Below are 13,707 nucleotides of genomic sequence, written 5' to 3' on the forward strand. Positions count from 1 at the left end.
GGATCTGGTCAAGGAAGGAGTAGCTATTTGTAAACTCCTGACACCTGTGATGAAGTTCACTGGGCAATTGATCATCCCACCCTAGCTCTTGTAGCCAAAGCTCTTGCATAAACACCTTGGCTTGAATTACAAAGGGAGCCAGCCAGCCAGCGGGATCGAATAACTTGGCAATCTGCCCGAGGACTTCTCGCTTAGTATAAGCTGACTTGATATCTTGGGGCAAGATGACAAAATAGAACTCATCCGTAGTCGCTTTCCATCGGATTCCAAGTGTTTTTGCTGTGCTAGCCTCTTCGATATCGAGGAAATCAGCATTCAGCAAATGACACTTTGGGATGCAACTGAGCACGCTCTTGACATTCGATGTCCACTTGCGCAAAGGAAAGCAAGCTGAACCAAGATCGTCTTGAAGTTCATTGACCATTGCGATTGCCGTTGCTTCATTGCGAGCCCCTGCCAGGACATCATCGACATACATATAAGATTTGATAATATCGCTAGCCAACGGAAATTTGGATTGTACATCACTTGCGAGTTGCTGAAGTACTCGGATGGCTAAGAACGGAGCGCAGTTAATGCCAAACGTGACGGTATTAAGCTCGTAATAACCAAGTTGCCCCTCTTTGTTTCGGAACAGGATCCTCTGAAATGGCGTATGGATTGGGTCGACCATAATTTGGCGGTACATTTTTGTGATGTCGGCATTGAAAGCTACTCGGAAAAAACGCCACTTGAGAATCTCAGTAGTGAGATCAGACTGAAGTACCGGACCAGGGTAAAGTATGTCATTGAGACTTACTCCGTTTGTGGACTTGCTAGAGGCGTTAAAAACTACCTGTACTTTTGTTGTGGTACTGTCGGGCTTGACAACTGCATGGTGTGTCAATAAAGAATTGTCAAATTATTACTGCCGTCAAATGGCACCTGACGCATATGGCCCAAGTCCAAATACTCTTGCATGACGGCGTCTTACTCAGTTTTTGCCAGAATGTTTTTTAGAAGACGGCTTCCGTTTTTTTAGGAACTGAGCCAATGCCCCTGGTCTGGAATGACCAAGGTTGATGTTGGTTGGATCTCGAAACGGAAGTGAGACCGTATATCTCCCCAAAACATCGCTTCTTGTGGTCTTCTGGAAATTAACCTCGCAAACAGAATCAGAATCTTCTACCGGTTTGCCCGGTAGATCCTCCACCTCCCAAAACCTTGTGAGAAGAGTTTCAAGTGCCTCCTCTCTGCTAACAGCGACCCTCGTGGTGAACGCGGCACACGAACTAACGGGGACCCCTTGCAACGGGCCTGAAATGACCCAACCGAATCTCATCTCTTGGGCCATTAAAGATCCGCAAACTTCGGTCTGGATGCCGGAGAGGGTCACCGCTGGTATGACATCAATGCCAAGAAGTAGATCGATCTTTGCCTTTAATCTGAAGGAGGGGTCGGCTAAAGGAATATTGGGCATTCCTTCCAGTGTGGCTTGGGCTATCGTATATGACGGCAAATCATCGGCAACTTGGGACAAAACAAAAGCTTCTATCTCTATCTGGACTGGAGGTCCATGCGATGACCGAATGCTTATGTGACAGACCTTCAAGGTTCTATTGACCTTTCCGTTAATGCCTGTCACTTCGGCCCTGACAGTTTGGAATGGTAACTTCATGAGCCGGAACATTCTTTCGGATATGAAATTGGCTTCCGAAGCCGGGTCTAATAGCGCCCGTGAAGCATAAGTAGTGCCAAAAGTCCACGATGGCTGTACCTAGCAACTTATCTCCTAAGGACCTTGCCTCAGAGGTAAAGTATGTCCGGACAATATTGTGAGAACTGGGCTGCGCTGAAAACGGCGTTGGACTATTCTCCGGTCGGGCATCCTTGTGCAAGAGCGTATTGTGACGCCCCTTGCACGTGAAGCAATTGTGCTGACTCGGGCAATCTTTTACTTGATGTCCTCTTGCGAAACAGTTCAGACTAAGGGACTTTTTCTTTGTGTATGTCACCCTCTCTGGCACCGGCATCTGAAGGAAGCGGGGACATCGACGCACCGGGTGATTCTCCTTCATACAGAGATCACAGGATTTTGGTTTGGTGGTCACCTTGGCTTCAAATGTATTTGCCTTTCGGGTGGCTGGAAGCGGATTTCGCGGAGGTTTCGATGTGGGAACCGAAATAGCCATTGCAGTTGTATTTTCAACTGCTTCGAGCGTACGGAACCGCTCAGTGTGAAAGGGTGTTCTTTGGCAATTTAAAGGAACAGAAAAATACGAACATGCCTCCCCAAGTGGTTAGTGGCAGGCCACAGTGCTCAAAAGCACGAATGGATGCCTGCAGAGCATTCTGATGATCCTGTAATGCTTTTCCGGACTCATGGGAAATTTACGGCAGGTCAAGAAGTGCTCGGAATTGGCTGTTCACGATATGTCGCTTATTTTCGAAACGCTGTTTGAGTGCATTCCATGCCGTTTCAAAACCATCATTTGTAAGCGGGAATTTTGCTACAATGAGGTTGGCTTCACCCCTCGTTTTCGCTAGGAGATGGTACATCTTTTCAACGGGGGTGTTCACGCCACCGGGTGAACAGCAGTGAGCGGCGAAGAGCAGTGAAGAGTGAGGAGGGTTTTTTGATCCTCGGCATCTACGGTCACACCAGGAGGGGTGACTGGGTTTTTCTAATGGGCATCGCCATTATTCCGAATCGAGATTTTCACCCGAACACCCGTTCATCTCCTTTAATTGTTAATTTGCGATTTGTTAATCACTTTCAACCCGAACCATCTCCGTGTGTGCCGGGTTACCTGTGAATATTATATAAATAATAAAACCTACGTTTATTTAACCGAAGTTTTCGTGCGTTTTAATTCACCACTCGCTCACCACAAACTGAAGAAATTGGCACCCGCCAACTCCTTGTATTTCATTTGGATCCTTCCGCCCCCCACGAACATTGGTCCTTCGAGCCGGATATCCTTCCGCTCCTCCAGCTTGCATCGGCGGAATTCCTGATAAGTACAAAATTTCATTATTCGTTTCATTTGCCCCTACATACTATTAAAAGTGTGAGGTTTTCCCGCTTCTCCATAGCGACCTACACACTTTTACATATTGTATGTACATACCTGACCTGTTCCAAGGGTCCATGGTAGTTCCTAATCCTTAGCGTGTTTGTCCAACGTTCTCGTTTTCCATTACATTTCCATTTCTTTATTTATATTTTTCCCCGCACTTGTCCAAATCCACCTCTTTTACATATGCATTCACATGTACATGTAATTTCCACAGCTGTTTGCCAAGTCCGCGTAAAGGGTTAAAAAACAAAAAAATAGTAAAGTGTTTAAAAAATAGAAAAAAAATAATAATCCAAGTGTTCACCGCGTTTTCTTATGTGTTGAAATAATTATTTTAATGCCAAACTAATTGCCGCACTCGCGTATCTACGTACATACACACATCGTCATCTGTTGATGTACGCGCATATGTACATATCCATGTACATATGTATAATCCCTTCACACATTTACCACAACACAAAAGGCCAAAAAGTATTGTTTTTTTTTTAATAACACTTAACGTATGCACCGCGATTTCTTGCGCGTTCGAATTAAGTGCGAAATTAATTCCCCACGCGCGTCTTTGGAAACCGGTGCACTGGCTTACATATGTACATACATACTTACATAGTCATACATTGCACATATGTATGTACATATCCACAACACATAATCCATTTCGGTGTCGCGCATTGATTTAACACCACCCCACCTCCAATTAAATGACAATTACTTACGTTATTTTTTTTGTTGTGAACAACGCGTGTGCACATATATATATACTCACCTGTGTACTTATGCATGTACGTACATACATAGATCAAGCATTTGTCCACATGCATTGATCGTTTGTTTGGTTTGCCTTCGCGCACAACACTCGCGGCGTGTAAAAGCGTTCTTTTGTTATTGGTTTTCTCCCTTTTTGCACAAAAACAAAAAAAATTATTAACATATTTAAACAACATCAAAATATAAACAACGGCCGACAGCTGTTTTCGGAGTAGTGGTGACACGTGAGTCGAGTCGTGATATCGATAGGCGGCTCAAGCGCGCCAAGTTCAAATCACATTATTTCCGATTCCCTTTTTTTTCGCCTAATTACATATCCGCCCATATTTATAACTAAATACATATATATTTTTCAGCACTATCGTGCCCACATTTATATATCCGTCCATATTCATAAATTATATATATATAATTTTCTCCGGCCAGTATTTTGCGCCCATATATATATCCGCCCATATTTATAAATAAATACATATATATATTTTTTCCAGCACTATCGGGCCCATATTTATATATCCATTCATATTCAAAAATTATAAATATATTTTTTCCGGCCAGTATTTTGCGCACATATATATATCCGCCCATATTTATAAATAAATACATATATATTTTTTCCAGCACTATCGGGCCCATATTTATATATCCATTCATATTCAAAAATTATAAATATATTTTTTCCGGCCAGCCTTTTGCGCTCATATATATATCCGCCCATATTTATAAATAAATACATATATATATTTTTTCCAGCACTATCGGGCCCATATTTATATATCCATTCGTATTCAAAAATTATAAATATATTTTTTTTCGGCCAGCCGTTTGCGCTCATATATATATCCACCCATATTTATAAATAAATACATATATATTTTTTTCCAGCACTATCGGGCCCATATTTATATATCCATTCATACTCAAAAATTATAAATATATTTTTTCCGGCCAGCCTTTTGCGCTCATATATATATCCGCCCATATTTATAAATAAATACATATATATATTTTTTCCAGCACTATCGGGCCCATATTTATACATCCGTCCATATTTATAAATTATATATATAATTTTTTCCGGCCAGTATTGTGCGCACATATATATATCCAGATCCAGATCTATACAAAAACGTATTTTCTTTTATCCTATACATCTTTATTTATATATTTCCTCCGTGTTTTGTTTTATACGTACTTCCAGCGTTACTTACGAATCCATACAAACTTGTTTTGTAATCATTTAGCTTGTCTACGTGCAAGTTTTGATCCGCACTCGTGCGTTCGTATATTGTTCCGCATCTATCCCCATTCAAAGGGCTCCGTTTCCGAGCCGCACGCGAGATAATTCTCCCGCAATCCTGCGGTGCACAGTGAGAAAGCTCTTGCGTCCTCATACAGTCCACTTCTCATTTCCTCAAATTTTCCCCATTTTCTCAAAACCCACAAACTCGGTGTTCAACGGTAAGGTCGTCCCCTGAGTATGTCCACGGAGCCGTCCAAGACTGCGCCGAAGTCTAACGGTCTTTCGTCTCCCTCTTCAACTCCGGAGAAGGTTCAACCTCCGATAACTCCGGCGACCGTGAAGCGTACGGATATTTCGCGCAAGTTCTCGTCTGTTCGCAGCCGCAGCGAATCCCCAAGATCCCGTCCGTCTTCGTCCAGCCTCCCTCAGGGTCGCAGATTCTCGGTTAAAGACTCGAGTGAACACAAAGGTCGTTCCAAGCTTTCAACCCAGACCCAGATCCCGCACGTTGTTGTGACGCACTGTTCTGACGCTCCCGTCACCCGATCCGTATCACAACAGCGCAGAGAACACTCCAGAATGTCCCTCTCCGATTTCATTCTGGCGTGCGACGCATTGACTCTGTTCGAAGCTCGGGAGAGTGAAGCTCTAACTTCTGAAGTGCCCTTGTTTTCCCTTAAAATGCACTTAGAGCAGCTCAAATCGCTGTGGTCAACTGTCGAGATGGAACACTCCCGTTGTCACAAGGCCTTGACAGTCCAAACCGACGAGGAAAGCTTGGCAAACATAAGCCGCATCAAGGCGAAGCACGAATACGCCTATGCGGCGTATGTGCGATGCGGGACGTTGTTTGGAGAACGCATCGAACAGCTCTCGGCACAGATGACGAGTCTTATGCGTCAGCCCACCGCTCCGTCGAGGCCGGCGGGGCATAGAGTTCCTCCGTGTGAGGTGGAGACATTTGATGGCGACAGCCTAGCATGGCCCACATTCCGCGATTTGTTCGCCGCCATTTATATCGCCAACCCGTACTTGTCACAAGTGGAGAAGCTCTATCACCTGAACACCAAGACGCGAGGGGAAGCGAGAACCATCGTGGCTAAGTCCCCCCTGACGAATGAGGGTTTCCAGGCCGCGTGGGAGAACCTCACCGCACGGTACGAAAACAGCCGTCTGCTGGTCATGACTCAAGCCAGACAACTCCTTCAGATTCCCGCGGTGGCACAAGAGTCGGGCAAATCCTTGCGAGAGCTGCAGACCGCGTTTCAAGGGTGTCTTACCGCACTTGAGCGTTCGGGTGTTAGTACTGAGAATTGGGATGTCCTACTTATCGCCATCTGCACTAGTAAATTGCCGAAGGCCACAATCCTCCTGTGGGAGCAATCAGTGCCCAATAAGACTGTCGTCTCAACGTGGTCCGATTTGAACCAATTTCTTACCGATCGGTATCGTGTCCTGGATGCCACCGAAGAACATAAGTCGGCCCCAAGTGTCCAAGCCATCCCCATTGGTCCCCGCAAATCCTCTGCAACGATGAAAGTCCAAGCGTTTCCAGCGAAAGCTCAGCTCAAATCGGCGTCTTGCAAGCTGTGCCATCGGGAAAATCACCCAATACGGCTCTGCCCTAGTTTCCTTGATATGCCTGTTCAGAGGCGGCTGGAAACCATTAGACAGCAGGGACTTTGTCTGAACTGTTTTGCCCGCGGTCATCAAGTGAAGGGCTGCTCCAGTGCGCATAATTGCCATACCTGCAAGGAGCGTCATCATACGCTGTTGCATCCTAGTGATGTGTCCGTGCCCTCGCCATCCGCTGCGCAAGTCCCACCATCCAGCGCCACAGAGCGCCCGTCCGCGAGCGACCAGCTCACAAATGCTCAAAGTTATTTTGCATCTACCCCAGGCAGAGGCCTTTTAGGCACTGCGATTGTCACTCTGCACCATCGTGGTGTGGATCATCATATTCGGGCGTTGATCGACTCGGGAGCCGATTCAACTTTTCTCTCCGAACGTGTCTTCAGCATGGTCCAGCCCCCCTTCTACCCAGTAGACGCCGCGGTTACTGGCATGGGCCAGAGTGATGGAGGCTGCGCCGACAAGGTGTGTCTGCTAATGCTGTCTCCCCCGTGTGACAGATTGAACAAGATTGAGGTCTCCGCCCTGGTCGTATCCAAATTGTCAGGGGCCATTCCAACAGCTCCATTCCTTAATACGGTTCCGACGCAGTGCCTCGATCGCCCCCTGGCTGACCCGTACTACAACAAGCCCGCGCCTATTGACATGATCATCGGTGTAGACCTGTTTCCCCACATCCTCGGAGAACGGATCAAAACCATCTTTGGATGGGTTCTGTGTGGGGCTATCACTCCTGACCCTCCGGTGTCTAGATCCGTTTTCGCGGCACAGACGCGAGTTAGTCCCGAAGCAAAGCTTGATGTACTCCTCACCAAGTTTTGGGAGGTGGAAGACCTTCCCGCAAAGCCGGAAAAGGAGGATGACGCATTCTGCGAGCGGAACTTCCAGGAGACCACCCAAAGGGGAAAGGACGGCCGATATGTTGTGTCCCTACCGTTCAAAGGTCCGAATAGCGTTGACTTGGGCCACTCAAGACCGATCGCGCTGGCTCAATTCCTGCGGAATGAAGCACGCCTTCTCAAGGATCCGGTTCTAAAAACGCAGTACGATGCCATTATTCAAGAGTACGAGGAATTGGGTCATATGATTCGGGTGACGCCGCCTCAAGATGGGAAAAACTTCTATCTCCCCCATCATGCGGTGTTTAAGCCCGATAGCACCACCACTAAGGTACGCGTGGTATTTAACGCGTCGAGCCCCTCCACACAAGGCGTCAGCCTCAACGATGTCTTGCACACCGGTCCTACTCTTCAGGCCGACCTCACGCTTCAGGTACTGAAATGGCGGTTCTTTCAATTCGTTTTCAATGCCGACATAACGCAGATGTATCGACAAATCCGAGTCGATCCCAGGCATACCCCCTTTCAGCGGATCCTCTACCGAGACCGCTGCGGCAATATCCAGGATTACGAGTTACAAACTGTCACGTTTGGGGTTAACTGCGCGCCATTCTTGGCGATCCGAGTCCTTTTACAACTGGCACAAGACGTGCAAGCGATGTATCCTCAGGCGAGCGAAATCCTTCGGAACTACATGTATGTTGATGATGTCCTTGCCGGCGCTCACACTGAAGCCGACGCCCGTCTCGCCATACGAGAGCTTCAAGCGACCCTCCAATCTGCGGGCTTCCCGCTTCGGAAGTGGACTTCCAATAAGAAGGAAGTACTTCAAGCCATTCCGAGAGAGCACCTGCTGCGAGAGGACTTTCTCGAGCTGGAAGACGCGAGCACTGCAAAAACCTTGGGCATCCGCTGGCAAGCTGCCGAAGACGTCTTCTTCTTCACCGTAGCGGACCCCCCCTTGAAGGAGTCGATCACCAAGAGGCAGGTTCTGTCCCATATCGCTAAACTCTTTGACCCCGCTGGTTGGCTAGCCCCATTTGTCATCCGAGCGAAGATATTCATGCAACAAATCTGGCTTACCGAACTGGGCTGGGACGATGTTCTGCCGCCTCTCCTGCTGCAGCAATGGCACGAATTCCTGCAGGATTACCCAGGCCTCAGTCGACTCCGCATTCCCCGTTGGCTAAACACCAGCGATAAGCTCTCGTGGGAGCTTCATGGCTTCTGTGACGCGTCACAGAAAGCGTATGGAGCAGCCCTATATGTGCGGGTTCGGTGCGGCGATCAAGTAGCCGTCCATTTATTAACGGCTAAGACCCGTGTAGCTCCAGTCAAAACAGTCTCACTGCCTCGGCTGGAGTTGTGCGGAGCGGTTTTACTAGCCGATCTCTGGGCGTCGATCGTTCCTGAACTCCCAATCCCACCTGCAACCTCCCAGTTTTGGACCGACTCTACCATCGTGTTGGCTTGGCTCAATAAACCCCCGTGCAGTTGGTCCACCTTCGTGGCCAATCGGGTATCCAGCATCTCCAAAAGCACCAGTGGCCAAAGCTGGTCACATGTGCGCTCCGAGGACAACCCCGCTGATCTGGCGAGCCGTGGGGTCTCCGCGGCCGAGTTATCGGCCAGCAGACTCTGGTGGCATGGGCCGGACTGGCTCCAGCGAGCCCCCGAGTATTGGCCAACTCCCCATAACGAACTCCCAGACACCCAGCTGGAGCAACGAGTCCAGTGCCACACCACCGCGACCACCCTACTCGAGGACGTCAGCGAACGTTTCTCGGATTATGGTAGGGCATTACGAGTCATCGCGTACATCCTACGCTTCGCCACCAAAAGGATTTCGACGCCTTCCACGGTTCACCTCACCAATGACGAACTTCTCTCCGCCGAGCGCGCCTTGATTCGGACCTCTCAGCGTCGGGAATACCTCGCGGAGATACGGGCCCTGGGGGAAGGGCGACCCCTGCCATCATCCAGCACGCTACTCAATCTGAATCCATTTCTCGATCAGCATGGGTTACTCCGCGCCTGCGGACGACTCCGGGCCGCCGAGTCCCTCCGATATGATGAACGTCACCCTATTCTCCTCCCCTATAGTACTCATTTCACTCGCCTGCTTGTCGAATTCGCCCACCGCATCACGTTGCATGGCGGCAATCAACTGATGGTGCGGTATCTGCGCACCAAATTCTGGATCCCACGGATCAAGAACATGGTGAAGTCCCACCTCAAGGGGTGCAAGTCTGCATCGTTCATCGTCGACGACTACAGACCCAGATGATGGGTGATCTCCCTCGAGAACGGATCACGTACTCCAGGCCCTTCACCCACACGGGCATTGATTTCGCAGGGCCGTTCGAGATCAAAAATTACACCGGGCGTGCGTGTCTCATAACTAAGGGCTATGTCTGCGTCTTCGTGTGTTTCAGCACGAAGGCAATCCATCTCGAGGCTACCTCCGACCTCACCACTGAAAGATTTCTTGCAGCCTTCTCTCGGTTTGTCGCACGGAGACAATGCCCCCAGCGCATTTACTCCGACAATGGCAAAACCTTCGTAGGGGCCTCAAAGGCGCTCGAACAAGATTTCCTGAACGCCACCAAGCTTGATATAATGAAGGCATTTCCCCAGCACATTTTATCCTGGCAGTTCATTCCGCCAAGCGCGCCCCATATGGGAGGACTGTGGGAAGCAGGGGTCAAAAGTTTTAAGACCCTGTTTTACAAGTCTTCGTCCACTGTCAAATACACCTTCGAGGAACTTTCCACTCTCCTGTGCAGGATCGAAGCGTGTCTAAACTCCAGGCCAATCTCTCCCATGAGCGAGGATCCAGAGGACCTGCTGGCCCTAAGCCCGGGACATTTCCTGATTGGAGGACCGCTCTTATCCATTGCGGAACCGGAAATTCTGGTCGAGCCTATGTCACTGATCAACCGATGGCAGCGACTGAAGGCAATCCAGCAGGCTTTCTGCCGCCGCTGGAAGAGTGAGTACCTCAAGGAGCTTCACAAACGGAACAAGTGGAAGTCACCGACTCGCAGCATCCAGACCGGCGACCTCGTGATCGTGTCCGAAGATCATCTCCCCTCCAACGAGTGGCGCTTAGGGCGAATTGAGCGCACTCTGCCCGGGGCTGACGGTCTCGTCCGAGTGGCTGATGTCACCACCGCGCGTGGGTCTATCCGAAGACCCGTAGCGAAGCTTATTCTGTTGCAAGACAGCAGGAGTCCTGAGCCTAAAACCGTATCGTGACTCCCAATCCCTCTATGTTCCCTCCGAATGTCCTCGTCTCCGTGCATGTTGTTCGTTCCCGCGCATAGACTAATCCACTCCCCCCTACGTAATTTCTTTCGTTACAGTTCGTTCAGCTCCCCCTTCATAGCGACATGGCCCCCACACGTCTGCCGCACCACCGCAGCAAACGAGCTGCTCCGCAGGGCACGAACGTGTACCGATGCCGGGTCTGTCGGGGGTTCATGCACTCCGGCAGTGTCAGCGCTTCCTGAACCTCCGAGGGGAAAAGCGGCTCCGGGCGGTGCTGATCAACAAGTATTGTCCCAATTGCTTGGCACACGAGCATTCATCCGACGCGTGCCGGACTCGCCATGGTTGCCGACGATGCGGGCAAAGGCACCACACCCTGCTCCACATGGCCGACCAAACGCCGAGACCACGTGCCTCCGCCCGGCGGCGCAGCCAATCACCCCCTCCGGGCGTGCTGCACCCCCGCTACAACCCTGTTCCCGATCATCGTCCGACCGCTCCGCTTCCCCAGAAGGCGCACCCGAAATCTCTTTATCCTCCCTGCTCCACGCCAGGACGACGACTGTCCTGCCAACCGCAGTTCTCCGGTTGGGCAATGGCTCGAAATCCTTCGAGACCCGCGTCCTTCTCGATGCGTGTGCGGCTGAGAGCCGCATCAATCGCTCCTTTGCCCGGTCCCTGGGGTTAGCTGTGACCAAGGTCGGGGTCGACCAAGCCTGTACGGCCGTCCTCGAGTCGAGGTCCGACGAGACGTTCCGACGGAACGTTATATTCCGGGTCGAAGAGGACTTGCTCATCCGCACTCCCATCCGGGAAGTGGCGGCGCCGGTTCGGGAGAAATTCGCCACCCTGATCCTGGCCGACCCCTATTTCTATCGGCCGGCGTCGGTGTCCGTGGTACTCGGGGCAGACCTCTATCCGGAGGTCATCCAACCAGGCTGTGTGCCCGGTCATAGCGGTACTCCCGCAGCCCAGAGCACCGTGTTCGGATGGGTCGTCTCCGGCTCCTGTGGGATCTAGGCGCTCCAGAACGTTGCCGTCCCCCGTCCGTTATATGTCCAGGGTGGCAATTGCAACATGTTGCAAGGGGGCGGTATGTTCACGCCACCGGGTGAACAGCAGTGAGCGGCGAAGAGCAGTGAAGAGTGAGGAGGGTTTTTTGATCCTCGGCATCTACGGTCACACCAGGAGGGGTGACTGGGTTTTTCTAATGGGCATCGCCATTATTCCGAATCGAGATTTTCACCCGAACACCCGTTCATCTCCTTTAATTGTTAATTTGCGATTTGTTAATCACTTTCAACCCGAACCATCTCCGTGTGTGCCGGGTTACCTGTGAATATTATATAAATAATAAAACCTACGTTTATTTAACCGAAGTTTTCGTGCGTTTTAATTCACCACTCGCTCACCACAAACTGAAGAAATTGGCACCCGCCAACTCCTTGTATTTCATTTGGATCCTTCCGCCCCCCCACGAACAGGGGGAAATCCGCGAATCGCTTATGTAGATGGCCGTAAACCATTCACGGAACGTAGGCCATTTTAGGTAAGCTCCTGTAAAGACTTCTGTGTCAATGGGTGGCAATCGACAGCCTCGTTCTGCTGGTGCAGAGGTAGACCCATGACGGTGTGGAGGAGTAGGAGCAAACGCTTCGTGGATAAGCTCGTTTAATCGAGCCGTGCATCGTTCGTAAACTTGGTAGCATTTGTCATATTTAGCTTGGAAGGCTAAATCTTCAGAGCTATCGTCTTTACTATCTGGGAGTGCCCCGCATTTCTCATATTCCTGCTCGACCTTCTCCCACAACGCTCGAACTCGATCGCCACGGACTTGGATCGTAAATTTGCTGACCTCGGACAATGAAGTGACTTGGGTGTCGACTTCAAACTGAATTAGCTAATTTAGCGATAAGCTTATCGCTAATGGAGACAAACTTCTGCAAAGCCATGGTGGAAGCAACTAAAACCCTTTTGGATTCGGACCGAGTGACTCTTTGGGGCTGTTACCAAAATCTGTGGATGTGGTACCAATGACTTGACCTTTTTTTGGCTTGCTCGTCGTCGCTCTGACGTGGCTTGCTAAAAGGTCGTTCTTAATGGTGCGAACGTGAGAACTAATGGACTAGAAAGGGTCTGAAAAGCTCGGGAAGGGGGAGTAGTAGGACTGGTACTCCTCTGACGCTGACTTGGAGCAGCAATTGAGGATTTGCTCGTGGCCGCAGTGTTCTCAGCCTCTTTCTCGTCTTTTGGCGGGCTCGTGCTCATAACCCCACATAATGGCGGTTATAAAGTAGTGAGATGGTTTGGCACGGCTTGAAAAAAAACCAAAGATACGACTTCGGACACTTGGAATTCAAATATGTAACCAAAGATACGACTTGGCACGTTTGGAACACCTTGGAATTGAAATATATAACCATAGATACAACTTGGAACACCTTTGGAATTCAACTATAACTCCAAAGATACTTTGGATCACTTTGGAAAGTAAATTATATACCCAAAGATACGACTTGGCACACTTTGGAATTGAAATATAACCCCAAAGATACGACTTGGAACGCGGGGAACACTTTGGTATTCAAATATATAACTAAAGATACGACTAGGAACGCTTTGGAATCGGAATAAAATATCCAGTCACGACTTGGAAACGATTGGAAAATTTAGGAATTCAATATTAAAAGAACCCAAGATACGACTTGGAAACGATTCGAAAATTTCGGAATTCAAATATAAAAAACCCAAGATACGACTTGGAACGTTTTGGAATCAGAATAAAAAAAGCAATTAACAATCATAATTGAAAGCTAAAACCAATCAACATTGTTGGTAAAAAAAAAATTATTTTATAAAACAAGTTTTTTAATATTAGACTATATTTAGTTTT

General features: G+C 49.0%; 1 protein-coding gene across 1 annotated transcript; it reads right to left on the minus strand.

Moving 5' to 3' along the window:
* Positions 1-973: 973 nt before the first annotated feature.
* On the minus strand, positions 974-1,669 carry LOC124460959. The gene has a single exon (XM_047012546.1). It carries the CDS (start codon positions 1,667-1,669, stop codon positions 974-976), a length of 696 nt encoding a protein of 231 aa, XP_046868502.1.
* Between the last annotated feature and the right edge of the window lie 12,038 nt (positions 1,670-13,707).

This window comes from Drosophila willistoni, unplaced genomic scaffold, assembly GCF_018902025.1.
Source record: "Drosophila willistoni isolate 14030-0811.24 unplaced genomic scaffold, UCI_dwil_1.1 Seg169, whole genome shotgun sequence".
NCBI classification, from domain to species: domain Eukaryota; kingdom Metazoa; phylum Arthropoda; class Insecta; order Diptera; family Drosophilidae; genus Drosophila; species Drosophila willistoni.